This window comes from Phyllobates terribilis, unplaced genomic scaffold (genome assembly GCF_046119375.1).
Source record: "Phyllobates terribilis strain yellow unplaced genomic scaffold, ASM4611937v1 Scaffold_7__3_contigs__length_470593459, whole genome shotgun sequence".
Taxonomy (NCBI): Eukaryota; Metazoa; Chordata; class Amphibia; order Anura; family Dendrobatidae; genus Phyllobates; species Phyllobates terribilis.
In genome coordinates, this window is record NW_027362767.1 from 301860089 (window position 1) to 301886503 (window position 26415).

The following is a 26415-nucleotide window of genomic DNA, read 5'->3' on the forward strand; positions in this document are numbered from 1 at the left end:
AGAGGACCTTTCACTCATTTGATCATATTAAACTGACCACATCATGGACAGTGAATGCAGAGCCGAGTAAAACAGAGTTTTTATTTTTGAATTTCTCTTCTCAGTTGTGGAGATATTGGCTTGTAAAGATTAGGCTATAATTTATGATAAGCTCAAGAGGGCATTACCAATGATTCTTCTCTGGACGCATGTAGTTTTCCCTTGCATGACTTGACCAATCATAATCAGGAGGTGTCATACAGGGGGAAAAGGAAAATGCCCCCAGAACAGTTTAGAACAGGCTTTTTCTGTGTGAGACATGTAATGATACACAACCCTCATCTCCTCCTTGATCTCTGTACTTACTGTGTAGAGTAGAGCTATGTCTCGTTACAAACACCACTAGCTGCTTTCATTTCAGGGCAGTCAGCATGGGAGGAGTAGAGCAGAACTGACAGTGTCCTGTAATGGAAGCTGAAAAGAGGTGTTTGTAATGACACATAGCTCTGCTGTACTCCTCCTCCCACACTGACTGCCATGAGATAAAAGCTGTTAAGATTTTAATGACTCATAGCTCTGCTTTACCTCCCTCCAGGCTGACTGCTGTGGGATGAAAGCTGCTAAAGGTATTTGTAGTAACACACAGCTCAGCTCTACTGTACACCGTAGCTGCAGAGATCATGCAGGAGAGCAGGGCTGTCTGTTACTTCATGTCTCACAGGAGAAAGCCTGCTCTACACTTCTCGGGGGCGTGTTCCTATTTTCACTCCTGCTTATGATTGGTCATTGTTATGCAGGGGAAAAAGTACACGCCCCCAGTGAAGAATCTCTGCTAACGCCCCGTGTACTTAGCATAAATTCTAATCTAATGGGAGATGAAACATTTTAAAAATAAAGCAATGTTTTATTCAGCTCTGCAGCCACTATTCTTTGATGTAGCCAGTTTAATCTGGTAAAATTGGTGAAAGGTCCCCATTATCATATATGTGATCTAAACAATAGGTCATTTTCTAATAAGACATTTCCTTTAAATTACTTTTCAAATCATCTTTAGTCTCAAAGAATATTTTTTACTAGACCTAGGACACCTAGTAAACTATCTTGGACAAAAAAAGTACATCTCAATCATATTAGATATCTTTTTTTACTGCAGGATCTTTTAATAGAAGAAGACGAAATTCCATATTTGTTACTGTGACACTTTTCCTGGTATCCATATTAATTTTAACTGTGGGTCTGGCTGCAACCACCAGAAGTGAAAATGTCACCGTGGGCGGCTACTATCCGGGTGTAATAGTAAGTGTAAATGACTTCTAATGATTGTATAATGGTAATCATACAGAACCTTTCTAATAACGTTTGAAAAGTCTAAATTGTTATGTACCGGGAGCCCCTGTGTACAATGTCCTGTTTATTAGATCCATCAGTTTGTTGTAATTTACATTTCTAAAGAAAGAAAACTTGTTAGCAAATGTAACTGAAAAAAAACGAACTGGAGTATAAGTTGGCATGCATGCCAAAATAGGAGCATGTTCACAGTGGCCACCAAACAGACACAACACAAGACAGAAACAATATGAGCATACAGTGGGTGCGGACACTATTCAGACCCCTTTAAATTTTTCACTTTTTGACTGAAAAACTCCCCAGAAATATAGAAATTTTTGCAAATTTATTAAAAAAGAACTGAAATATCACATGGTCATAAGTATTCAGACCCTTTGCTCAGACACTCATATTTAAGTCACATGCTGTCCATTTCCTTGTGATCCTTCTTGAGATGGTTCTACTCCTTCATTGGAGTCCAGCTGGGTTTAATTAAACTGATAGGACTTGATTTGGAAAGGCACACACCTGTCTATATAAGACCTCACAGCTCACAGTACATGTCAGACCAAATGAGAATCATGAGCTCAAAGGAACTGCCCAAGGAGCTCAGAGACAGAATTGTGACAAGGCACAGATCTGGCCAAGGTTACAAAAGAATTTCTGCATTACTCAAGGTTCCTAAGAGCACAGTGGCCTCCATAATCCTTAAATGGAAGAAGTTTGGGGCCACCAGAAGTCTTCCTAGACCTGGCCGTCCAGCCAAACTGAGCAATCGTGGGAGACGAACCTTGGTGAGAGAGGTAAAGAAGAACCCCAAGATCACTGTGGCTGAGCTCCAGAGATGCAGTAGGGAGATGGGAGAAAGTTCCACAAAGTCAACTATCACTGCAGCCCTCCACCAGTCGGGCCTTTATGGCAGACTGGCTCGACAGAAGCCTCTCCTCAGTGCAAGACATATGAAAGCCCGCATGGAGTTTGCTCAAAAACACATGAAGGACTCCCAGACTATGAGAAATAAGATTCTCTGGTCTGATGAGACAAAGATTAAACTTTTTGGTGATAATTCTAAGTGGTATGTGTGGAGAAAACCAGGCAGTGCTCATCACCTGCCCAATACAATCACAACAGTGAAACATGGTGGTGGCAGCATCATGCTATGGGGTGTTTTTCAGCTGCAGGGACAGGACAACTGGTTACAATTGAAGGAAACATGAATGCGGCCAAGTACAGAGATATCCTGGATGAAAACCTCTTCCAGGGTGCTCTGGACCTCAGACTTGGTCGAAGGTTCACCTTCCAACAAGACAATGACCCTAAGCACACAGCTAAAATAACAAAGGAGTGGTTTCAGAACAACTCTGTGACCATTTTTGACTGGCCCAGCCAGGGCCTTGACCTAAACCCAATTGAGCATCTCTGGAGAGACCTGAAAATGGCTGTCCACCAACGTTCACCATCCAACCTGACGGAACTGGAGAGGATCTGCAAGGAAGAATGACAGAGGATCCCCAAATCCAGGTGTGAAAAACTTGTTGCATCATTCCCAAGAAGACTCATGGCTGTACTAGCTCAAAAGGGTGCTTCTACTCAATACTGAGCAAAGGGTCTGAATACTTATGACCATGTGATATTTCAGTTTTTCTTTTTTAATAAATTTGCAAAAATTTCTGAAATTGTTTTTTTTCCAGTCAAGATTTGGTGCCCAGTGTACATTAATGAGAAAAAAAATTAACTTTTTAGAATTTACCAAATGGCTGCAATGAAACAAAGAGTGAAAAATTCAAAGGGGTCTGAATACTTTCCGTACCCACTGTATACCCTGCTATAAGTAAATAAGTAAAAGCAATAGTGCATAAAAATAACATAGGGTACTTAGTAAACACTTTTTTGATTAAAAATAAAGCATAGAAGCCATCCCATCAGCGTCAAGGTGTACCCAAATTGGGATGGTCCTAACCTCTAGTATTAAAACCTTACCATGTGTCAAAGTGAAGTCAAGGTGAATAAGGGCAAAGCGGGCCAAACCCTTACTTGCACTGCTGGGTATCCATTCAGGACCCGATTCTGCTCGGCCCTTATTCACATTAACGTCACTTTGACACATGTTAAGGTTTTAATATTAGAGGTTAGGACCATGCCAATTTGGGTACACCTTCACGCTGGTGGGATGGCTTTTAAGCTTTTTTTTTTAAATCAAAAATAGTATTTATTAAGTACCCCATGTTATTTAGACGCACTATTGCTTTTACGTATTTACTTACAGCAGGGTATATGTTCATTTTGTTTCTGTCTTGGGTTTTGTTTGCTATCAAATGTGTTTACCTCTCATTGGAGGGGTATTGTCCTGCAAAGCCATAATATCCAGAGAAGCCAGTAACTAATATCAATATGCATAGTGCTACATAGTATAAAATAACTGTACATGAAGGAGAACATTTCTGTCCAATATTCTAGAAATTAAATGATACAGTCATGGCCAAAACTTTTAAGTCTGACAGATATTTTGATTTTCACCAAATTTGCTGCTTCACTGTGTTTAGATCTTTTAGTCAGATGTTTCTATGGTTAGTGAAGCACAATTATCAGCATTTCATAAGTTTTTACACTTTTATGGAAAAATCATCAAGTTTATGTAGAGACTCAATATTTACAGAGTTGACCCTTATTTTCAAGACTTCTGCCCTGACTAATCCCAACCTATTTTTGTCAAATCAGTGCCTATGAAAACTAAAATTTGTGGTAGTCTCAAAACTTTTGGCCACAACTACAGGTATATCTTGGATACTGAAAAATTAACCAGTTGAACATATAAGACAACCTTGTCTTTTTTCTTTCTTTTTCTCCTTCAGCTTGGATTTGGATCCATACTAGGAATAATTGGATCCAATTTAATTGAGAATAAAAGACAGATGGTAAGTGTAAATATATTGTAAGACATAAAGCACAGATAAATGAATGAAATTGTAACTTTAATAGCTCCTGTTATTCAGCTCTTCTTATAGCTTGAATAACAGCTCCCACCTCACTACACAGTATGACGCCCCCACACAGTATGATGCCCCCACACAGTATGATGCCTCCAAAGTTCACCACACAGTCCCCCACAATTACCCACACAGTATGATCCCATCACAGTCCCCCTACACAGTATAATGTCCCCACAGCCCCCCACACACTATGATGCCCCCAAAGTTCACCACACAGTCCCCCACAATTACCCACACAGTATGATCCCATCACAGTCTCCCTACACAGTATAATGTCCCCACAGCCCCCACACAGTATGATGCCTCCAAAGTTCACCACACAGTCCCCCACAATTACCCACACAGTATGATCCCATCACAGTCTCCCTACACAGTATAATGTCCCCACAGCCCCCACACAGTATGATGCCTCCAAAGTTCACCACACGGTCCCCCACAATTACCCACACAGTATGATCCCATAGCAGTCCCCTACACAGTATAATGTCCCCATACATTATGATACCCCCAATGTTCCCCACAATTACCCACACAGTATGATCCCATCACAGTCCCCCTACACAGTATAATGTCCCCACACAGTATGATGCCCCCAAAGTTCACCACACAGTCCCCCACAATTACCCACACAGTATGATCCCATCACAGTCTTCCTACACAGTATAATGTCCCCACAGCCCCCACACAGTATGATGCCTCCAAAGTTCACCACCCAGTCCCCCACAATTACCCACACAGTATGATCCCATCACAGTCCCCTACACAGTATAATGTCCCCACAGCTCCCCACGCAGCATGATGCCCCCAAAGTTCACCACACAGTCCTCTACAATTACCCACACAGTATGATCCCATCACAGTCCCCCTACACAGTATAATGTCCCCACAGCCCCCCACACAGTATGATGCCTCCAAAGTTCACCATCCAGTCCCCCACAATTACCCACACTGTATCATCTCATCACAGTCCCCTACACAGTATAATGTCCCCACACATTATGATACCCCCAATGTTCCCCACAATTACCCACACAGTATGATCCCATCACAGTCCCCCTACACAGTATAATGTCCACACAGCCCCCCACACAGTATGATACCCCCAAGGTTCACCACATAGTTCCCCACAATTACCCACACAGTATGATCCCATTACAGTCCCCCTACACAGTATATTGTCCCCACAGCCCCCCACACAGTATGATGCCCTCAAAGTTCACCACACAGTCCCCCATAATTGCCCACACAGTATGATCCCATCACATTCTCCCTATAGAGTATAATGTCCCCACACAGTATGATACCTGTCACCACACAGTATGATGCCTGTCACCACACAGTATGATGCCTGTCACCACACAGTATGATCCTCCACAACATCCACACAGTATTATCCTGTGTAGTTTACCAGAAATAATTGGTTTGCACTCAAATATGATAGGAGGTGCTGGTAAAGTGGGGTATTATCCAAAAATATCATGAAAGAAGTATCCACTGCGCACTCAAGATTCCTTTTGACTTTTGGATTTTTATTATGAAGCAAGTACAGTAGAGCATAGTCAAGTGCGAAATTTCAGTACATAAAGCGACTGACCAAATAAAGATGATTCGACCCATTTTGGGTTTTTGTCTTATGGTCGCTCTTTTCAACATGTATGATAGAAATGAAATGGCAGGTGCTGCCAGGGCCAATGCAGTATTTGTAAAATGCAAGTATTTATTATATACATTTCATAAAATGTTCATTTATTCATGCTTTTATAACAAGCAGGGGCTCATTACTCATGACGGCTATAATTTTATGCACACCATGCCAATGTGTTTTTTTTTTATTAAATTTCTTCACATTTACCTTTCTCCAAGTTTAAATGGGTTGTCCAGTGAAGATAAGTGAATACGCATGAATAGAATAGGTGATTGCTTATAAATCGGTGGGGATCTGACCACTGCACCATTCATACCCTATGGGGCTATTGAGCACTGTCTTTAGCTTTTTCTGGGCATCCTATGGGGGATGAATGGAGCGGCTGTCGAGCTTGAGCACTGCCACTCCATTCTTACTGGGATAATAGTGCCTGATTGTGCTGATCCCAGTAGTCGGACCCCCACCGATATAGAAATTATTACCTATCTAATGGATAGGTGATAATTTATTTCACTGGACAATCTCTTTAAATAATTTCTGTGTATAAATTCTAGATTCATGAGCCCAATTTATATTCCTGACAAAGGTCATGATGCCAAAGTGTTCATTTCCCAAGAGGAAAACGCAGCTCAAGAATGGGGTTATCTCCAAGAAGCTGCAGCAGGAAGTTCAGAGGTCCATGATGTCATGGGCTGTCAGTAGTGGTGTTGTGCCTCTTGTTCGCACAATTTGCACTTAGTGCATAGAACCAATGATAAAATAAGACCTCTTTATCGAGCAATATTGTACTACAAACTCTACCTTCCCTGGCTGAATGACAGGTTAGAGCTCTGGTACATGTCCACTCACCTGTCAATCAGCCATGGGAGGTAGAAAATATAACGTGAGGATGAGAAGCTGTAAGTGCATCGCCATGCCCCGGTGCACTTACAGACACAACTTCAAAATGTGATTTCTTGCTGCTGGAGCAGTGCTTTGTGGTCATATAAGGATCGACCAGCTTATCTCTTCAAGGGGTACATCATTGTATTAATGGTTAGTGGGGGTTAAAATTTCTGACAGGTTCCCATTTAAGAAAAGTCAGTTCACTTTTGCCTGCCTATATCTTGCACACTTGTCTATTCTCACCTTTTATCTTGTATTTTCAGCTTGTTGCATCGATAGTTTTCATCAGTTTTGGGGTGATTGCGGCTTTCTGCTGTGCAATCGTAGACGGTGTGTTTGCTGCAAGGCATCTGGTAGGTTCCTCTTAAATGATGTTCCTCCATTAAATTTGTGTGGTTTAATGATGAATTTTTAGCTTATTAACTGCGAATAATTAAAGGGAAAGTTCATCCTTATAATTTAGGAGCCATGTCTTTTGACATGCTAAGGATACCCCTGAATTAATATAAAGAGACCTTCCTACATGAATGAATAGTACTAGGTGGAAGGCCCTAATGTTTATGGCAAGTTATATGCATGTCTGTGCCGGCTTACATCGAACAGCAGAGGCTAATTTCACCTTTTTGCTCTACTTAAATGAGTTATATAATTGATCAGTTGATGATGATCAGATGATTTTTCATAATTTACTATTCATTGTTATTGTCACTAAATCTTGCACCAGCGCAATGTATATTGGGACATGAGAAGATAGAATTAGTCGTCAAGACATGATATGAATTAACAATGATTATACCTTTAAAGGATCTCAGACCAATCTATGCAGGCAGATGTCGATACTTTACCTCCACTGGAGATGATCCAGCTACAGACACTGTGGAAGTAAGATTATCTATCTTCATTACATACTGTGCCATATCTGCAGGAATTACTGACAAATAAGCTTCACTGTGTTATATATACATGTCTTGTCCAGGTTACTTGCCAGATGCCGACACGGGGCTCGTGCTCTTTGAAGATTAAGAGCAACACATGCTATTGTTGTGAGCTGTATAACTGTGGAAGGTGAGTAAGAACAGCAAGACTTGTTGCTCAAATTCAGGGCCACATGGCAGCACTAACCTAACACTGGCGACTTGCGTGTCACAGTCGTGGCAACTTGCAGGTAGCAGAGTTATCACATTCAATTATATCCTGTTGCAATATAGCATCATAATATGGCCAAAGTCAACATGTAGCCCTAGGATTAGGAGCAGTCTCGTTAGGCTGCCAATCACCCAACAAACGACCAAACCACTTGTTCGTCGGGTGAAATGATCTTTTGGTTTACTAAAATGACTTCATCCACTGCGCATCATCCTGGGTAAATAGAACCTCTGTTGTTGAGAACAATGGCCGCCAAAGTGCACTGGATGACCTATGTGCGCTGGGGTCCTGCGTTCTAATCCCACCAAGGAGAACATCTGCAAGGAGTTTGTATGTTCTCCCCGTGTTTGCGTGGGTTTCCCCCGGGTTCTCCGGTTTCCTCCCACACTCCAAAAAAACATACTGATAGGGAATCTAGATTGTGAGCCCCAATGTGCCTAGTGTATATTATCTGAAAATATATTGGGTGGGTGGGTGGGTGGGCATGCATTTGGCAACAGTGTGACTGTCGCACAATGAAAAGGTTGAAGGGGGTTTTACAAAATCGTCAAATGTGTGATAAATTAAAAACTTAATACTAACTCGCTATTCAGATGCCCTCTGCTCTCTAACCAACAGTTCCTTAGTCCCTGTCATATCAGCAGCAATGACATTTTATCTCAGGACCTCCACTCCATTCAGCCAGAGCATTTCAGAGGCCCGTTTCTTGGGATTGGTGGGGGCCACAGCAGTCGGATCCCCAGCGATTGGAAAGTTATTCCCTATTCCCTAGAGAGGGGAAAAGTTTTAAATTTGAGAACACTGATTTATCAAAACCTTATTGATGCAGTCATGTGTGGATTACGTGCCTTTTTAATGCTTTTTCACAGTGGAAATGCACTAAAAACGGATTGGCGTCTTTTACCTGCAGATTTTCCACATCTAGTGCAATTCTATGGGGAAACTCACACATAAAACTCAGTGTACCGACAAGAGAAATTGACTTGTTGCGAATCTCCGACACGTACCTAATTATTTGTGAAAACCACGGATAGAACCTGTACAAAAAAAATCTGACATCGGAATGAATCCTGAAGTTTTGGGCGGAATTTTCACAATGTGCTGCGGTCAGACGCTTCTGATTCATGAAGAGATGCAGGCCGCTCATCATTTATTCAGCAATGGTTCACTTTTCTGCAGAAAGGCAACTGACTAAGGCTTCGTTCAGATATAATTTTTTTCTTGCACATGAGAAAAAACAGACTGATTTTCATGAGATTTCCATTGGATTTTCATCAGGGTTTAGTTGCGGTTGATTTTACCATTAAAATATCATTAGTTTAACATATATTCCAAAAACCTGGAGAGAAGATTATCTTGCTTCTCCGATTAAACAGTCAGTGAAAAACAGACATCACTAGGATAGATGCAACTAAGATGGCATATGTCTGCTGTCCTTTTTTTTTTCCAGGACCCATCGATTTGAATGGGCAAATTTAATCCATATCGTGGATCAAAAACAGACATCTCCATTTTTTTGCAGACACTTAGGCATCAAAAAAACTCAGACATCTGAACTGTAAACTATAATGTGTACGTCTTCATTTTACGAAAAACATGGATAGAACATGCCTGTGAAAGACAGATGTCTGAATGGGCCATGCATCTGAGAGCGGCTTCCCAATATCCATGCAAGCAGCTGATATCACTGAGGAAGATACGCCTGTTAATGGCCAATGCACATGGATGTACAGTAGGTACACTTCAACTGTGAGAGACAAAATCCAGAAAATCACATTGTATGAGTTTTACATAATTACTTTGCATTTTATTGCATGAAATAAGTATTTGATACATTAGAAAAACAACTTAATATTTGGTAAAGAAACCTTTGTTTGCAATTACAGAGGTCAGACGTTTCCTGTAGTTCTTGACCAAGTTTGCACACACTGCAGCAGAGATTTTGGCCCACTCCTCCATACAGATCTTCTCCAGATCTTTCAGGATTTGGGGCTGTCGCTGGGCAACATTGAGTGTCCGCTGCCTTCAGAGATTTTCTATTGGGTTCAGGTCTGGAGACTGGCTAGGCCACTCCAGGACCTTGAAATGCTTCTTACGGAGCTGCTCCTTAGTTGCCCTGGCTGTGTGTTTCAGGTCATTGTCATGCTGGAAGACCCAGCCACGACCCATCTTCGGTGCTCTTAATGAGGGAAGGAGGTTGGCCGCAATACATGACCCGATTCATCCTCCCTTCAATATGGTGCAGTCGTCCTATCCCCAGAAAAGCATTCCCAAAGTATGATGTTTCCCCCACCACGCTTCACGGTTGGGACAGTGTTCTTGGGATTGTACTCATCCTTCTTCCTCCATACACAGTGAATGGAGTTGATACCAAAAAGTTCTATTTTGGTCTCATCTGACCACATGACCTTCTCCCATGCCTCCTCTGGATCATCGAGATGGTCATTGGCGAACTTCAAATGGGCCTGGACATGTGCTGGCGTGAGCAGGGGACTTTGTGTACCCTGCAGGATTTGAATCCATGACAGCGTAGTGTGTTACTAATGGTAATGTTTAGACTGTGGTCCTAGCTCTCTTCAGGTCATTGAGTAAAATCCTCCTCTGTAGTTGTGGGCCAATTCCTGACCTTTTTCAGAACCATACTTACCCAATAAGGCGAAATATTGCACGGAGCCCCAGACCGAGGAAGATTGACAGTCATCTTGTGTTTCTTCCATTTTCTAATAATTACGCCAACAGTTGTTGTCTTCTCAACAAGCTGCTTGCCTATTGTTCTGTAGCCCATCCCAGCCTTGTGCAGGTCTACAATTTTGTCCCTGGTGTCCATAGACAGCTCTTTGGTCTTGGCCATGGTGGAGAGGTTGGATTGTGATTGATTGTGTGGACAGGTGTCTTTTATACAGGTAACTAGTTCAAACAGGTGCAATTAATACAGGTAATGAGTGCAGAGTAGGAGGGCTTCTTAAAGAAAAACTAACAGGTCTGTGAGAGCCAGAATTCTTGCTGGTTGGTAGGTGATCAAATACTTATTTCATGCAATAAAATACAAATTGATTATGTAAAAATAATACAATGTGGTTTTCTGGATTTTTTTTAGATTTTGTCTCTCACAGTTGAAGTGTACCTACGATAAAAATGACAGACCTCTCCATTCTTTGTAGGTGGGAAAACTTACAAAATCGGCAGTGTATCAAATACTTATTTTCCCAACTGTATGTCCATGTAGTGGGTGGATTGCACAAGTCCACGAATGCAGGGTCCTCCTCTATAAGCCGGACATAGTTTGCCCTGATGACACCTTTAATGACATCACACCTCATGCGTACTACAGTATTACAGTATTGGATGCAAAACACAGAATTCACAATTTTTGCTCTGTACATTTTTCCCCATATTTCTGTTATCTATAGGAACAGAAATGCAGGTGCATCTCACTAAATTAGAATATCATCAAAAACTTAATTTATTTCAGTTCTTCAATACAAAAAGTGAAACTCATATATTATATAGAGTCATTACAAGCAGAGTGATCTATTTCAAGTGATTATTTCTGTTAATGTTGATGATTATGGCTTACAGCCAATGAAAACACAAAAGTCATTATCTCAGTAAATTAGAATACTTTATAACACCAGCTTGAAAAATGTTTTTAAAATCTGAAATGTTGGCCTATCTGACTGTGGGAACTTCACACTAGACCTCAAGCAGCTTGGATTGTGGCCTCTCCACTCTTCCTCCAGACTCTGGGACCTTGTGGCGTGTGTCAATGACTGCCTTCTGGACATCTGTCTAGTCAGCAGTCTTTCCCATGATTGTGGAGCCTACTGAAACAGACTAAGGGACATTTTTAAATGTTCAGGAAGCCTTTGCAGGTGTTACTGTTAATGTTAATTATTTTAATTCACTATGACTTCAATAATGACTTTTGTGTTTTCATTGGCTGTAAGCCATAATCATCAACATTAACAGAAATAAACACTTGAATTAGATCACTCTGTTTGTAATGACTATAGAATATATGAGTTTCACTTTTTGTATTGAAGAACTGAAATAAATTAACCTTTTGATAATATTCTAATTTAGTGAGATGCGCCTGTATGAAAGTAACATTAGTGTTGAACCAACTGCATGTGAAACACCAGTGGCACCAGGCGGACCCCATTAACTATAATGACATTTTACCAGTCAAAATAGCGCACCATGCAAATACAGTTTTTTAGGCTGATTTGTTACTGAGGCTTGGAATGAAGTATCCAATGCAGATGTGAAAAGAGCCTAAGAAGAAAACTCAGAAAATCATATAGCATTAGAAGAAATCCAGATTTATAGGGGAAACACAAAAAACACAAAATAACGTGATTATAGTTGATAAAATTATGGAGATGCATTGTTAGTGAGTGATCGGCTCTCTATGATCAGCCCCTGTACCGGGCCTAAATGTTAGCCAGATTGCCAGTCCTGGGTCTAATATTGGACCAATCTTATCCATTGTTTGGCTGCTCTATCTGCGTGGTTCCAACAGATCGGATTCTCTTGTTCTCTATCCTCATTAACCAACGCTGGCTTGGCTTCAAAAACTGGGTAGTGAAAAGTAGTTGGTTAATGCTGCAGAATGTAGCTCCACTAAGCGAGTAAATTGGCCAATTTAAAGGGAATCTGTCACCACTTTGGAGATATCAGACCTCTACTCTGACCATACAGGGTATAGAAAAGTAAATCTATACATACCTGTATGGCCCATAGTAGAGGTTGGATTGCAGAGAAATCTGTTTTTATAAACCCCATTTTTCACAGGCACATATCCCCCCCCCCTCCCCTGCACTGTGTACGTGCCCTGTGCTCCCTGACTTCCCGGGCATGCGCAAAGCACCGCTCACTTAGAGTGCGCTTTGCTTCATCCCGGCCCCGTCAGCCTATGCACTGCGCCGCAGGTTTCTATTGCGCAGGCACTGGGGAGTCACTGTCACTTCCCGGCGCCTGCGCAATAGAAAACTGCAGCGCAGTGCATAGGCAGACGGGGCCGGGATGAAGCAAAGCGCACTGTAAGTGAGAATGCCCGGGAAGTCAGGGAGCACAGTGCACGTCACAGGGCCCTGTGACGTGCAGGTGAGAGGGGGAATATGATAATTAAGCATATAGGCGGGGATTTGGGGGAATAATAAGCACATAGGCGGGGATTGCTTGGCGTCCCCCGGACGCCAAGCCTGTGCAAAGTAGAATTGATTAAAGCGCTTTTCTCTGCAATCAAACCTCTACTATAGGCCATACAGGTATGTATAGATTTACTTTTCTATACCCTGTATTCTCATAGTAGAGGTCTGATAACTCCAAAGTGGTGACAGATTCCTTTTAAAGAGGATCTTTCACTTTTCATGTTCAACTGGACATATGATGTAATAGTGGCTGTAGAACAGAATAAAACATATTATCATTTTATTATTAGCAATCAAAGTATTTGGCACCTAATGAGTTAATTTTCATTAAGTCGTAGTGGATGATATCAGATTGTTTTTTACTGGGGGGCGTGTACTTCTTCTCCCTGTATGATGCTGACCAATCATAAGCAGGCAGCAACATACAGGGGAAAGAAGGGCCTTTCCATCCTTTAACATGGTAATTAAAAACCCAAACAAATAACTTGACCCCCTGTCATAGCTTGAAAATAATTCTAGAACCAGATACAGTTATATGAAAAAGTTTGGGCACCCCTATTAATCTTAAGCTTAATGTTTTATAAAAGTTGGTGTTTTTGCAACAGCTATTTCAGTTTGATATATGTAATAACTGTTGGACACAGTAATGTTTCTGCCTTGAAATGAGGTTTATTGTACTAACAGAAAATGTGCAATCTGCATTCAAACAAAATTTGACAGGTGCATAAGTATGGGCACCCTTATCATTTTCTTGTTTTAAATACTCCTACCTACTTTTTACTGACTTACTAAAGCACTTTTTTAGGTTTTGTAACCTCATTGAGCTTTGAACTTCATAGCCAGGTGTATGCAATCATGAGAAAAGCTACTTAAAGTGGCCACTTGCAAGTTGTTCTCCTGTTTGAATCTCCTCTGAAGAGTGGCATCATGGGCTCCTCAAAACAACTGTCAAATGATCTGAAAACAAAGATTATTCAACATAGTTGTTCAGGGAAAGGATACAAAAAAGCTGTCTCAGAGATTTAACCTGTCAGTTTCCACTGTGAGGAACATAGTAAGGAAATGGAAGAACACAGGGACAGTTCTTGTTAAGGGCAGAAGTGGCAGGCCAAGAAACACATCAGAAAGGCAGAGAAGAAGAATGGTGAGATCAGTCAAGGACAATCCTCAGACCACCTCCAGAGAGCTGCTGCAGCAACTTGCTGCAGATGGTGTCACTGTGCATCGGTCAACTATACAACACACTTTGCACAAGGAGAAGCTGTATGGGAGAGTGATGCGAAAGAAGCCGTTTCTGCAAGCACGCCACAAACAGAGTCGGCTGAGGTATGCAAAAGCACATTTGGAGAAGCCAATTTCTTTTTGGAAGAAGGTCCTGTGGACTGATGAAACCAAGATTGAGTTGTTTGGTCATACAAAAAGGTGTTATGCATGGCGGCAAAAAAACACAGCATTCCAAGAAAAACACTTGCTACCCACAGTAAAATTTGGTGGAGGTTCCATCATGCTTTGGGGCTGTGTGGCCAATGCCGGCACCGGGAATCTTGTTAAAGTTGAGGGACGCATGGATTCCACTCAGTATCAGCAGATTCTTGACAATAATGTTCAAGAATCAGTGACAAAGTTGAAGTTACGCAGGGGATGGATCTTTCAGCAAGACAATGATCCAAAACACCGCTCCAAATCTACTCAGGCATTCATGCAGAGGAACAATTACAATGTTCTGGAATGGCCATCCCAGTCCCCAGACCTGAATATCATTGAACATCTGTGGGATCATCTGAAGAGGGCGGTCCATGCTCTGCGACCATCAAACTTAACTGAACTAGAATTGTTTTGTAAAGAGGAATGGTCAAAAATACCTTCATCCAGGATCCAGGAAATCATTAAAAGCTACAGGAAGCGACTAGAGGCTGTTATTTTTGCAAAAGGAGGATCTACTAAATATTAATGTCACTTTTCTGGTGAGGTGCCCATACTTATGCACCTGTCAAATTTTGTTTGAATGCAGATTGCACATTTTCTGTTAGTACAATAAACCTCATTTCAAGGCAGAAACATTACTGTGTCCAACAGTTATTACATATATCAAACTGAAATAGCTGTTGCAAAAACACCAATTTTTATAAAACATTAAGCTTAAGATTAATAGGGGTGCCCAAACTTTTTCATATAACTGTAATTACAATCCTGTTTCCTTACATTTGTAGGGCTGGAATTTCAGGTCTGTACTATGAATATATTGATGTTAAAAGCTGCCAAGATGTTATACATCTGTACCACTTACTTTGGTCGGTAACTATACTGAACATTGTGGGCCTGTTCCTGGGGATTATAACCGCTGCAATACTTGGAGGATTCAAAGATATGGTAAGAAATTATTTCCATTTTTCTTGTATTTTTGCTTATAGTCATTTCACAAGTGGAAAGCAGTGGTTTCTGGTATGATTTCATCTATGGTGGAAATATGTTGTTATTTTTACAAGAATCTATAACATATGGTCCATACAAATTATTCGATTTTTGTGTAAAACTGAAGAGTACAAATTAATGCAAGTGACGACTTGAGTTTGTGTAGCTTCCTGGAAGAAGTAATTAGTATTTTATTTTCACAAGAACAGAGATACCTGTACTTTTTTTAGTATAAACGTATTACATGTTTATCTTAACAGAATCCTACTATTCCTGCCATTAGTTGCATTGTGGAGACCCCACGTCCTACTGTACAGTACAACACGAGACCACCGGTGCCGTCCTACAATACCTACTATCACAGCACTCCACACCTGCCACCTTACACTGCCTACGACTTACAGGTATGGAAATAGAAGGTTTTTTTTTATTTATTAGTGGGCAGAATTGAAATGTCATGTTTTAAGAATATTTTTAAGCAAAGATGTGTGCTAAATCATGTGATAAAGCAAGTTATTCATTTGCCTTTCGAATGCTGCATACATGACGTCTTCATGTCGCCATATATTTGGCAAATAATATAAGTCCAGACACACATGAAGGGGTTGCTGACAAGAAAAACATGGCTGTTTTCTTCCAAAAACAGCACAAGTCTCGTCCACAGGTTGGTTGTGACTTTGGAGTTCAGACACATTTGCGTCAATGGAGCAGAACAGCAACACCAGACAGAATTTAAAGGCTGGTTTGGTGCCATTCCTGGAAGAATAAAATAATGATATATTGTTAATCTTGGGCGTTCCTTTGACTTTTGTCTTCATAAGTCACCGTTTTCCTGAAGAACACCATCCCATTTATTTGAATTGTGACGTGTTGCGGTTCTGCTTCTCACACATTGTCTGGTTGGAATCATGTATGAGATCGGTTAACAGGACTACGGCCTTTTTGCTGTAGAGGTCAGCACAGGTGATGTCCCATTCTACCAATAATATGTATGAAGCATCAGCCTTCTTCACACAAAGCTATGTTTTGGAAAAATACTTTTATTATTGCTATTTATTACCGTTTACTTAAATCGGCTTGTAAAAAAAATCAGAAAACTACATTTTTGTGTCTCTATTACACTTATATTTTTTCTAAGACATTTGCGTTCTTTGCAGGATGAGTTTTCCTTTTTATTGCTACTTCTGGGTTCTTACCTATTTTTTTTTAAAGCTTTTTATATTTCAAATTGTTTCTTGAACCATTATACAGTGGAAAGTAGAAAAGCAAATAAAATGAGGACATAGGGCCTCAAAACGCGACACTGATCCTGATCACTTACATAATACACTGCACTACCTTTGTATTGCAGTGTATTACGATTGATAATGTTGTCCAGGTATTTGTTAGTCCCGGTCTCTGGCAGTGCCTATTAGGTGTACTGAGGTGACAGCTATTATTAGGCCCCCGGCAGCTATAGTAACCCGACATCCCACTCGCTCTATCCCTGCCGGAGATAAAACGGGGGATGGAATCCGCAAGATCAACCTAACGAAAATGTTATTGAGCGACAATTAGCACCTGGCCATGACTTCCAGCTTTGTCATTAAACCTTAAATGTCTGATAGTTATAGGTCCCTATTATGGAATTTTAAGAATGGGGGGATCTGGTCTTTCCCATTAATTTACCACCAGGATGTGACCGCTGCCACTTCAGCTTAAATCTGGGGGGTAGGCCTAGATATTTTCCGTAGTGTTAGAAGGGTGTAACTACAATCTATATGAACAGGGCACAATTGGAAAGAGCTGTAGATAAATGCCCAGGACCGGATCAGCGCTCCAATATAATTGTAACAAGACAGACAAATGACACCAACTTCCTATGGTTAGTGAATTAGAAAATAGAATTCTGCAGCACTTGGATTCTATTCTTTATCCTTTGGGATACATGGTTGTATGTGTCTGAAGTATTATTTTTCCTACCTACCCTTTAAACCCCACTTTCCCTTTTTCTTTCTCTTTATTTTTTCTTATCCTATTTCCTCCTAGTTAAAACTAGATTATGAAAGAGAATTATTATTTTCCGAAGCCACAAAAGCTTGTGCTGAACTTTAATATTAAGAATTAAAAAAGTTCAATAAGTCCATACTTTCTCTTATTTTTACAATGATTCATGCGCTTTTTGCAAAAATAATAATAAAAATAAATAAATTATAGAAGTCTTTAGAACTGCTTGAGCTTAGAAGGCCTCACAAATGTACTGCACATGATTGTCTAAGTGCTAAGTATAAGTGCACTAAGTAATTTTATTTTTCTGTCCAGTAACTATAATGCATTTGTTCTGCAGCATTCCAATGTCTTTCCAGCTTCTACACCCTCTGGCTTATCAGACGATCCAAACTCAACCTCACAGTCTGGTCCCAGTTTCATGTGGCCATCCAGTGCGCCACCTCGCTACTCTCCACCTTATTTCCCACCAGATGAGAAGCCTCCACCGTACACACCATGATCGCTATCGGCAGAGATCTCAACCTCCTCCTACACAATGTAGGCCAAAAGTCCGCCAAACAATATGAAGTTTTATATATTTATGGAATAAATTTACGATTTCTGTGTGGAATGGATGACTGTGTAAATTCGAGGTGTACATATGTGTGCAAGATGCCCAAGCGCAACACTGACTTTTCAACTTCTGCCAAATGGAAATGCACATTGTCAGCTTTACATTGATGTGCCGAAAATGGAAAAGATAATTTAATGGTGCATTGATTTCATTGTTGCACTAGCTTTTGTGTTTCATCTTTTTTTGTGCAGGTGTATACTTTCTTTGCTATGTGCAGTGATTCACAGTTTTTCCATGGCCGCTGTGTGACAATATGATGCCTGGGCAACCTCACCGACGCAACTTGCCTTTGGCTCACGCTTTCTCCTTTTTAGTGAAAGCACCGGCAAAGCAAAAGACATTGTGGAGAGATGAGATTGTCTAAGCTTTAGTGCTCAACACAAGTGGATCAAGTGTAGATGAGACAGTTTAGGAGTATTTTCTCAGCAAAACAGCAGTTAATGTAAACTTCCATGGAAGAGATACTGTTTACATCGCAATCCAGGGAGAGGGAGGAAAACTGGCAAAGTCTCGTTTTATCATGCAACATTGGTGCCTCTTAATTATATTATAAGTTTGTGAAGATCTCACTATGTAACATAAAATAAAGTCTGATGTGCAGCAATACCATGGTTACCGGCGATATGGTATTATTCTGACACAGTACGAATGGACAAAGTCCGTGTAAAATCACGTGCAAGCAAATGAAGTCTGACGTTACGCATTTAGATTATAGTGGACCTACCCCTCACGTACGTAAAATACAAGTGCATAAGGTTCTACATCTATGTGATCTTCCAGGATTAAAAAAAAATGTTCTAATTCTCTTTTTTTTTTTCTTTAAAAACAGCTTTCTGTCACTTCTGTCCATAGCTGAAGCAGCTTCTCTGTGTCACCCATGTCCATTGACTTATACTGGCAATAGATGTAACCTGATCACTAAGTGAAGAGAAATTTCAGCACATTTTTAGAGTTAATGATTAACTAACTTAATTAGTGCTTGTTAATAGAGTTTGCCTAGGGTGCTCACGTATGCAACCAGTATCCCGGATGTTCGAGTCCACCCGCTCACGTTTTGCGGCTGTTAGACAGCCACAAGACATGCGGGATTGCCTGACATACAATGGCAATCCCCCCATGTTTTGTGGCTGTCCAACAGCCGCGAAACATTCGGCCTAGGGGACTCGAACATGTCACTCAAGCACCCTAGGCAAACTCGAGTAACGAGCACAATATCTGGGGAAAATGGTTAAAGTGTAACTACATTTTCAGGTAACTTCTGAATAAGATGTTGTGTCAAGATTGTGAAGCCAGATTGAATTCACTCTAATAAGATATATTACAAAGTTTCTTATCTTTGCTTTTACTATTTGATTTATTAAAAAAAATCTATAAAAGTTTAATTATTCTTTTAAGATTTAAAACAGTAGAACTGCGGAAGGGGTCATAATGACCCCTTGCCTTTATTTTTTTCTTCAAAATTTTATTCAGTTTTTTACTATTTTCCTCCAAGTACTGTGACTTTTATCTATAGTTTGTTCTCTTTATAATACACTGCTCAAAAAATAAAGGGAACACTTAAACAACAGAATATAACTCAAAATAAATCAAACTTCTGTGAAATCAAACTGTCCACTTAGGAAGCAACACTGATTGACAATCAATTTCACATGCTGTTGTGCAAATGGAATAGACAATAGATGGAAATTATTGGCAATTATCAAGACACACTCAATAAAGGAGTGGTTCTGCAGGTGGGGACCACACACCACATCTCAGTACCAATGCTTTCTGGCTGATGTTTTGGTCACTTTTGAATGTTGGTTGTGCTTTCACACTCGTGGTAGCATGAGACGGACTCTACAACCCACAGAAGTTGCTCAGGTAGTGCAGCTCATCCAGGATGGCACATCAATGCAAGCTGTGGCAAGAAGGTTTGCTGTGTCTGTCAGCGTAGTGTCCGGAGGCTGGAGGTGCTACCAGGAGACTGGCCAGTGCACCAGGAGATGTGGAGGGGGCCGTAGGAGGGCAACAACCCAGCAGCACGACTACTACCTCCACCTTTGTGCAAGGAGGAACAGGAGGAGCACTGCCAGAGCCCTGCAAAATGACCTCCAGCAGGCCACAAATGTGCATGAGTCTGCACAAACGGTTAGAAACCTACAACATGAGGGTGGTATGAGGGCTCGATGTCCACAGATGGGGGTTGTGCTCACAGCCCAACACCGTGCAGGACGCTTGGCATTTGCCACAGAACACCAGGATTGGCAAAGTCGCCACTGGTGCCCTGTGCTCTTCACAGATGAAAGCAGGTTCACACTGAGCACATGTAACAGACGTGACCGAGTCTGGAGACGCCGTGGAGAGCGATCTTCTGCCTGCAACATCCTTCAGCATGACCGGTTTGGCAGTGGGTCAGTAATGGTGTGGGGTGGCATTTCTTTGGAGGGCCGCACAGCCCTCCATGTGCTCGCCAGAGGTAGCCTGACTGCCATTAGGTACCAAGATGAGATCCTCAGACCCCTTGTGAGACCATATGCTGGTGCGGTTGGCCCTGGGTTCCTCCTAATGCAGGACAATGCCAGACCTCATGTGGGTGGAGTGTGTCAGCAGGCCCTGCAAGATGAAGGCATTGAAGCTATGGACTGGCCTGCCCGTTCCCCAGACCTGAATCCGATTGAGCACATCTGGGACATCATGTCTCACTCCGTCCACCAACGTCACATTGCACCACAGACTGTCCAGGAGTTGGTGGATGCTTTAGTCCAGGTCTGGAGGAGATCCCACAGGAGACCATCCGCAACCTCATCAGGAGCATGCCCAGGCATTGTAGGGAGGTCATACAGGCACGTGGAGGCCACACACAATACTGAGCCTCATTTTGACTTGTTTTAAGGACATTACATCAAAGTTGGATCAGCCTGTAGTGTGTTTTTCCACTTTAATTGTGGGGGTGACTCCAATTCCAGGCCTCCATTGGTTAATAAATTTGATTTCCATTGATGATTTTTGTGTGATTTTGTTGTCAGCACATTCAACTTTGTACAGAACAAAGTATTCAATGAGAATATTTCATTCATTCAGATCTAGGATGTGTTATTTGAGTGTTTCCTTTATTTTTTTGAGCAGTGTATATATTGCAATCCACAAAATATATATATTTTTTTCGGTTCCATAAAAAGGAATTCTATCGGTTCTCAAAAATTATGTTAGTGGTTCTAGTGTTAAGCCCCACCTTAAAGGGCTATCCCCACTAAATAGATAAGTGCATTTAGTGGGAAAACCCCTTTAATGCTACCTTTTAATTTTATAGCCAAACCTTTAAAGAGTAGCCATCTTTTTTTTTTTCCTTTTCATAAATCAATAGTTTACATGAAAATAAGACGTTTACAAAACTTTGTAATATAGCTTAGATAAATGTGCTTATTTTTTACCGTGTGGATGTTAATAGGAAAGAAAAGCGCTCATAAATTGGGCGCTCACTTAGAGTGTTGTGTGGAGAACACAACACCTATAGAAAATGATGGCAAATCCAGCTGCTGCCGATCCTGCAGGGATAGAAGGATCCACCTTGTCTGTGCGAGTATTAAGAAGGATCACAAATGCGATAGGACGTTCCGGCTGAGCTGCCTGTATAGAATGATCCAAGGGATAAAGAATTTTGCACTAAATCTTTGCGATGTATAAAACTATGCATTTTGGCACGTAAAAATGCTTAGTTTTATACATCACAAAAAAGGTTTAGTGCAAAAATCTTTGTAGTTTGGGTGATTCTATACAGGCAGCTCAGCTTGAACGTCCTATCGCCATTGGAGTTCCTACTCCTTTTCCTACTGGATTGATCATTTATTCTCAATTCACGGGTAAAATCTCTATTTAGTGAAGACAGATAACTGAGATAGGAGATGACAGTTGGTGCCCATAAAGTTCTATAGAGAAGTGTAACTATCGTTTCAGGAGAACTTGCAGCAGAATGTCTGGGTCTGCCGCTAGCTCTTCCCCTTCCCATAAAATGTTAAAAGCACCAACTATCATCTCTCTCAGGAATGTGAACATCTGTATTCATTGAAAACAGCTTTTACCCCTGTATTGAGTGTGAATTTTCTCCTGAATCGAGCAAAGCAGCAGGTTTCTCTGATGAGATCTATTACAAAGTTGCTTATTTTCATTTGTACTATTGATTAATGAAATAAAAATTAATATGACTAATATTTTAAGCTAGACTCCAGTCAAAAGAGAAATTTGGGTATTTACATTATACCTGGCAAGTGATGGTGTGATTATGCTCTTACCTGATTTTCTTCTTTCAGGGGCTTTTCTTCCTCTTCAAGTGGTCTCTAAAAGCGTATCATGTTAGGCTTATAGTGACTACTCATCTACTGTATCTACTATGATAGCATTAGCATGCCAGTGTATGGGCCAAGGAGGATGTGCTGTCCTGCAGCTTCCCTCCTGGGTTGGGTTACACCTGCACAGATTTCTCCATCAGAATGAAGCGTAAGGTAATTTATATTTCACATGATAAATATACACGTGGGGTCCAGAAGTATTAGGGCAATGGCAGAATTTTCGGAATTTAGCTTCTGTACACGAGTACAATGGATTTGAAATAAAACAATCTGGATGTAATTGATATGTTGACTTTCAGTTTAAGGTGGTCTTAAAAAAAAAAAATATTGCATTAACCTACACACATTTGTACATAGATCTCCATTTCTTCAGGCTCAAAAGTAAGTGATCATTTAACTGATAAATGGTTTCATGGTCTGGACTACGGTTAGCCTAGTAGTAGGCTGTGGAGTCAGTACGCCAAGGTTTCAACTCCTGCTACACCGTCTTAGAGTGATAGAACATAAAATATAATAAAAAAAATATTTCTATACATGTCAAAATTCCCATTATTACTCAATATTAACGGCTTAAAAAATAACAAACAAACCAAGACAAACCCATCAAAGATATAGCAGAACATTTACGAATGGCCAATCAACAATTTTGTACTTTGTTAAAGGGAATCTGTCAGTAGGATCAACCCTCCTGAGCTGTCTATATGAGCATGTAGGTCATAGGAAGCTGAGTAAAAGGATACCTTGATATCTGATGTCGTATTCCAGAGAAATCCAGGTATTTCTTATATGTAAATAAGCTGTTAAGGACTATAGGCCGCACCCTGATCTGCATGAGAATCTGCCTAGAGATCATCACCCTACCTGTGCTCTCCGTTCTGCAACTGATCTAAGACTAACATCCTCCATAATGTGAACCTTGCACCTCCGTCTCCAAGACTTCTCTCATGCTGCGCCAGTGTTCTGGAATGCACTACCCGATGATCCGACTAATACCTAGCCCAATGTTTTTAAGCGTGCTTTAACCCCTTTACAGCCTGTGCCGTATTAGTACGCACAGGCTGTAATACCCCGGGTTCAGTGAGGGCTCCGGCGCTGAGCCCGCACTGAACCGGGCACATGTCAGCTGATTATAACAGCTGACATGTGCCCGCAACAGCCGCGGGTGGATCGCGATTCACCCGCAGCTGTTAACATGTTAAATGCCGCTGTTAATCTCTGACAGCAGCATTTAACAGCGCTGCACTGGAAGCGCGTCAGTGACCCCGTCACGTGATCGCGGGTCACCGATGGGTGGGCATGATAACCCTGGGTCTGCAGCAGACTCCAGTGGTTGTCATGAGCTGGTCACTATGAGCGCCACCTAGTGGTTGGTGCTCATAGCACAGGACCATTTCTGCTACATACAGGTGATCTACTGATCACCTGTATGTAGTAGAGGAGATCAGACAACTGCTGCTTCTAGTCTCCTATGGAGACTATAGAAGCAAGCAAAAACAAAAAAAAAAAAAGTTTTTAAAAATATTAAAAAAAATATAAAAGTTTAAATCACCCCCCTTTCGCCCCATTCAAAATAAAATAAAAAAAACCCACATACACATATTTGGTATCGCCGCGTTCAGAATCGCCCAATCAATACAAAAAAATAATTCATCTGATCGGTAAACGGCGTAACGAGAAAAAAATTCTAAACGCCAGAATTACATTTTTTGGTTGCGGCAACAGGGCAATAAAATGCAGTAACAGGCGATCAAAACATCGGATCTACCCCAAAATGGTATCAATAAAAACTTCATCTCGGTGCGCAAAAAGTAAGCCTAAAAAATGGAGACGCTACGGGTTTGGAAAATGGCGCCATTTTTTTTTTTACCAAACTTTGGAATTTTTTTTCACCACTTAAATAAAAAAAGAACCTGTACATGTTTGGTGTCTACGAATGACCTGGAGAATAATAATGGCAGGTCGCTTTTAGCATTCAGTGAACGTGGTAAAAAAAAAAACAAAAACATCTGTGGTATTGCACTTTTTTTTGCAATTTCACCGCACTTGGAATTTTTTCCCCCTACACGATATGGTAAAACTAGTAATGGCGTTGAAAAGTACAACTCGACCCGCAAAAAATAAGCCCTCACACGGCCATATTGACCAAAAAATAAAAACGCTACGGCTCTGAGAACAAGGGGAGCAAAAAGCAAAAACGGAAAATGCCAGGGTTGCGAAAGGGATAAAAACCACATCTCTTTAGACAGGCCTGTCACCTCACTTCACTAATCCAACTCTATGTTCCTGCCTTCTAAATGTTAATCATAATCTATCTCCATATTTTCCATGTACCCAATAACTGTACTTAGATCCTGGAGCTTTATATGAAAACCCCTATTTATTATGATGGCTGGATCGCACATAACAGCATGTTCTACCTATTGTGCCCCCCCTATTTCCTTATAGAGTGTAAGACTAAAAGCAGGGCCCTCACTCCTCCTGTAACTGATGAACTATGTGTTACTTTATAATGTCTTTGTACATGTCTCCGTTTAATTGTAAAGTGTTGGGCTATAGAAATAAAATTATTATTATTACAGCTCCGTCAGCTATATAGATGCCGCATGCCAGATGCCGCAATATATGTGCCAGGGCTGAGGAAGTAAAGACTTCAACTTTAGAACTGTAACCTCAATATACAAGAGACATATTGCCCCTATTGAAAAGAATAGGGGTAAATCTGCAGTAACCCATTGCAGCCATTATAAAGCTGACGCAGCTGTGCTCTGCAGCTGATCACATCTGGCTGGCCTTGAGGGAACGGCCGATTGGTGGGCGTGCTGCACTCAGCAATCTGATATCGATTACCTATGGAAAGATGGGTCATCTATGTAAAAATACTGGACAACCCCTTCAAATCACATACAGCCAGTGGCAAAATGAGAGTGGCTGCTTTTCCTACTAGTCTAGAAATTGCAGTATCAGCCACTGGCAGCAACCACTATAGGGTTTCAGGTTAAAAAAAAAAACACTTAAAGGGGTACTCCCATCTCCTAAATCCCATCCCAATATGTAGTAGGTGTAAACATAATATTAGCAAATATCTCCAATTAGAAATGTAGTATAGTTTTTCTGATTCACTATGTCTCTTTCCTCGTGTGCAGGCAATACAGGACCTTAGGTATCCATGGTTACATCCACTGATAAAGTCACAGTTAGCTAGTTGCTAGTGGTCATAACCATGGATACCTAAGGTCCTGCAATGCCTGCAACATGAGGAAAGAGAGATAGCGAATCAAAAATACTATACTACATTTCTAATATTATTACACCTACTACATATTGGGATAGGATCTAGGAGATGGGAATACCCCTTTAATCATAGCCATGATTGTTTTTTTTTTTTAAATATGCAAATTTTGAGATTTTTTTTTTTATCCTATATGGTTAAAAGCTGAGTTTTCACCGATTTCCTCTGGTGCTGGAGAACATTTGGACCACTTATGTGCATTTTTGTCTGCATTACCTAATGCAGTATAGAACCTTTGTGAGTCAGCAGTCCATATGCGAGATAATGAAAAGGCTTATACAAGATTATTTTTGTACTTTTATGCAAGATACTAATTTATCCCAAATTACTCGAGAGAATGTGTTATTTAAGCCCAATGAATTCTGTTGCCAAGAAGTAGCCGAAGTGTGGGCGCTGATATCAAACAGTTATGAGACTGTCACATCAGGAGGAGGTGAGGGAGCGGTCGCAGCTCTCAATTCCTCTGGATTTCCGATGAAAGGGACAAACAAGCAGCCGCTAATTGGCAGCAGGGATTGCGTGACAATGTCACGCAAGCCCTGGTAGAGCCAGTGTAGACACTGCTGGAATGGTGAGTATAGGCATTACTTTACTTGGGGAGGGTGGGGAGTGGGAGATTGATTAAGAAAGGGTTGTCAGTAGTGGACAACCCCTTTAACT

At 41.0% G+C, this 26415-nt stretch overlaps 1 protein-coding gene across 1 annotated transcript in view; it reads left to right on the plus strand.

Moving 5' to 3' along the window:
• Positions 1-22326, plus strand: part of TMEM255A (transmembrane protein 255A) — a 68122-nt gene extending 45796 nt beyond the window's left edge. Inside the window, exons 2-9 of the mRNA XM_073641079.1 lie at positions 1133-1275; positions 4158-4220; positions 7089-7178; positions 7630-7707; positions 7802-7890; positions 15335-15494; positions 15797-15940; positions 17863-22326. Coding sequence (XP_073497180.1) covers positions 1133-1275; positions 4158-4220; positions 7089-7178; positions 7630-7707; positions 7802-7890; positions 15335-15494; positions 15797-15940; positions 17863-18024 — 929 coding nt within the window. The 3' untranslated portion in view covers positions 18025-22326. The remainder of the gene's footprint in view (positions 1-1132; positions 1276-4157; positions 4221-7088; positions 7179-7629; positions 7708-7801; positions 7891-15334; positions 15495-15796; positions 15941-17862) is intronic.
• The last annotated feature ends 4089 nt before the right edge of the window (positions 22327-26415 follow it).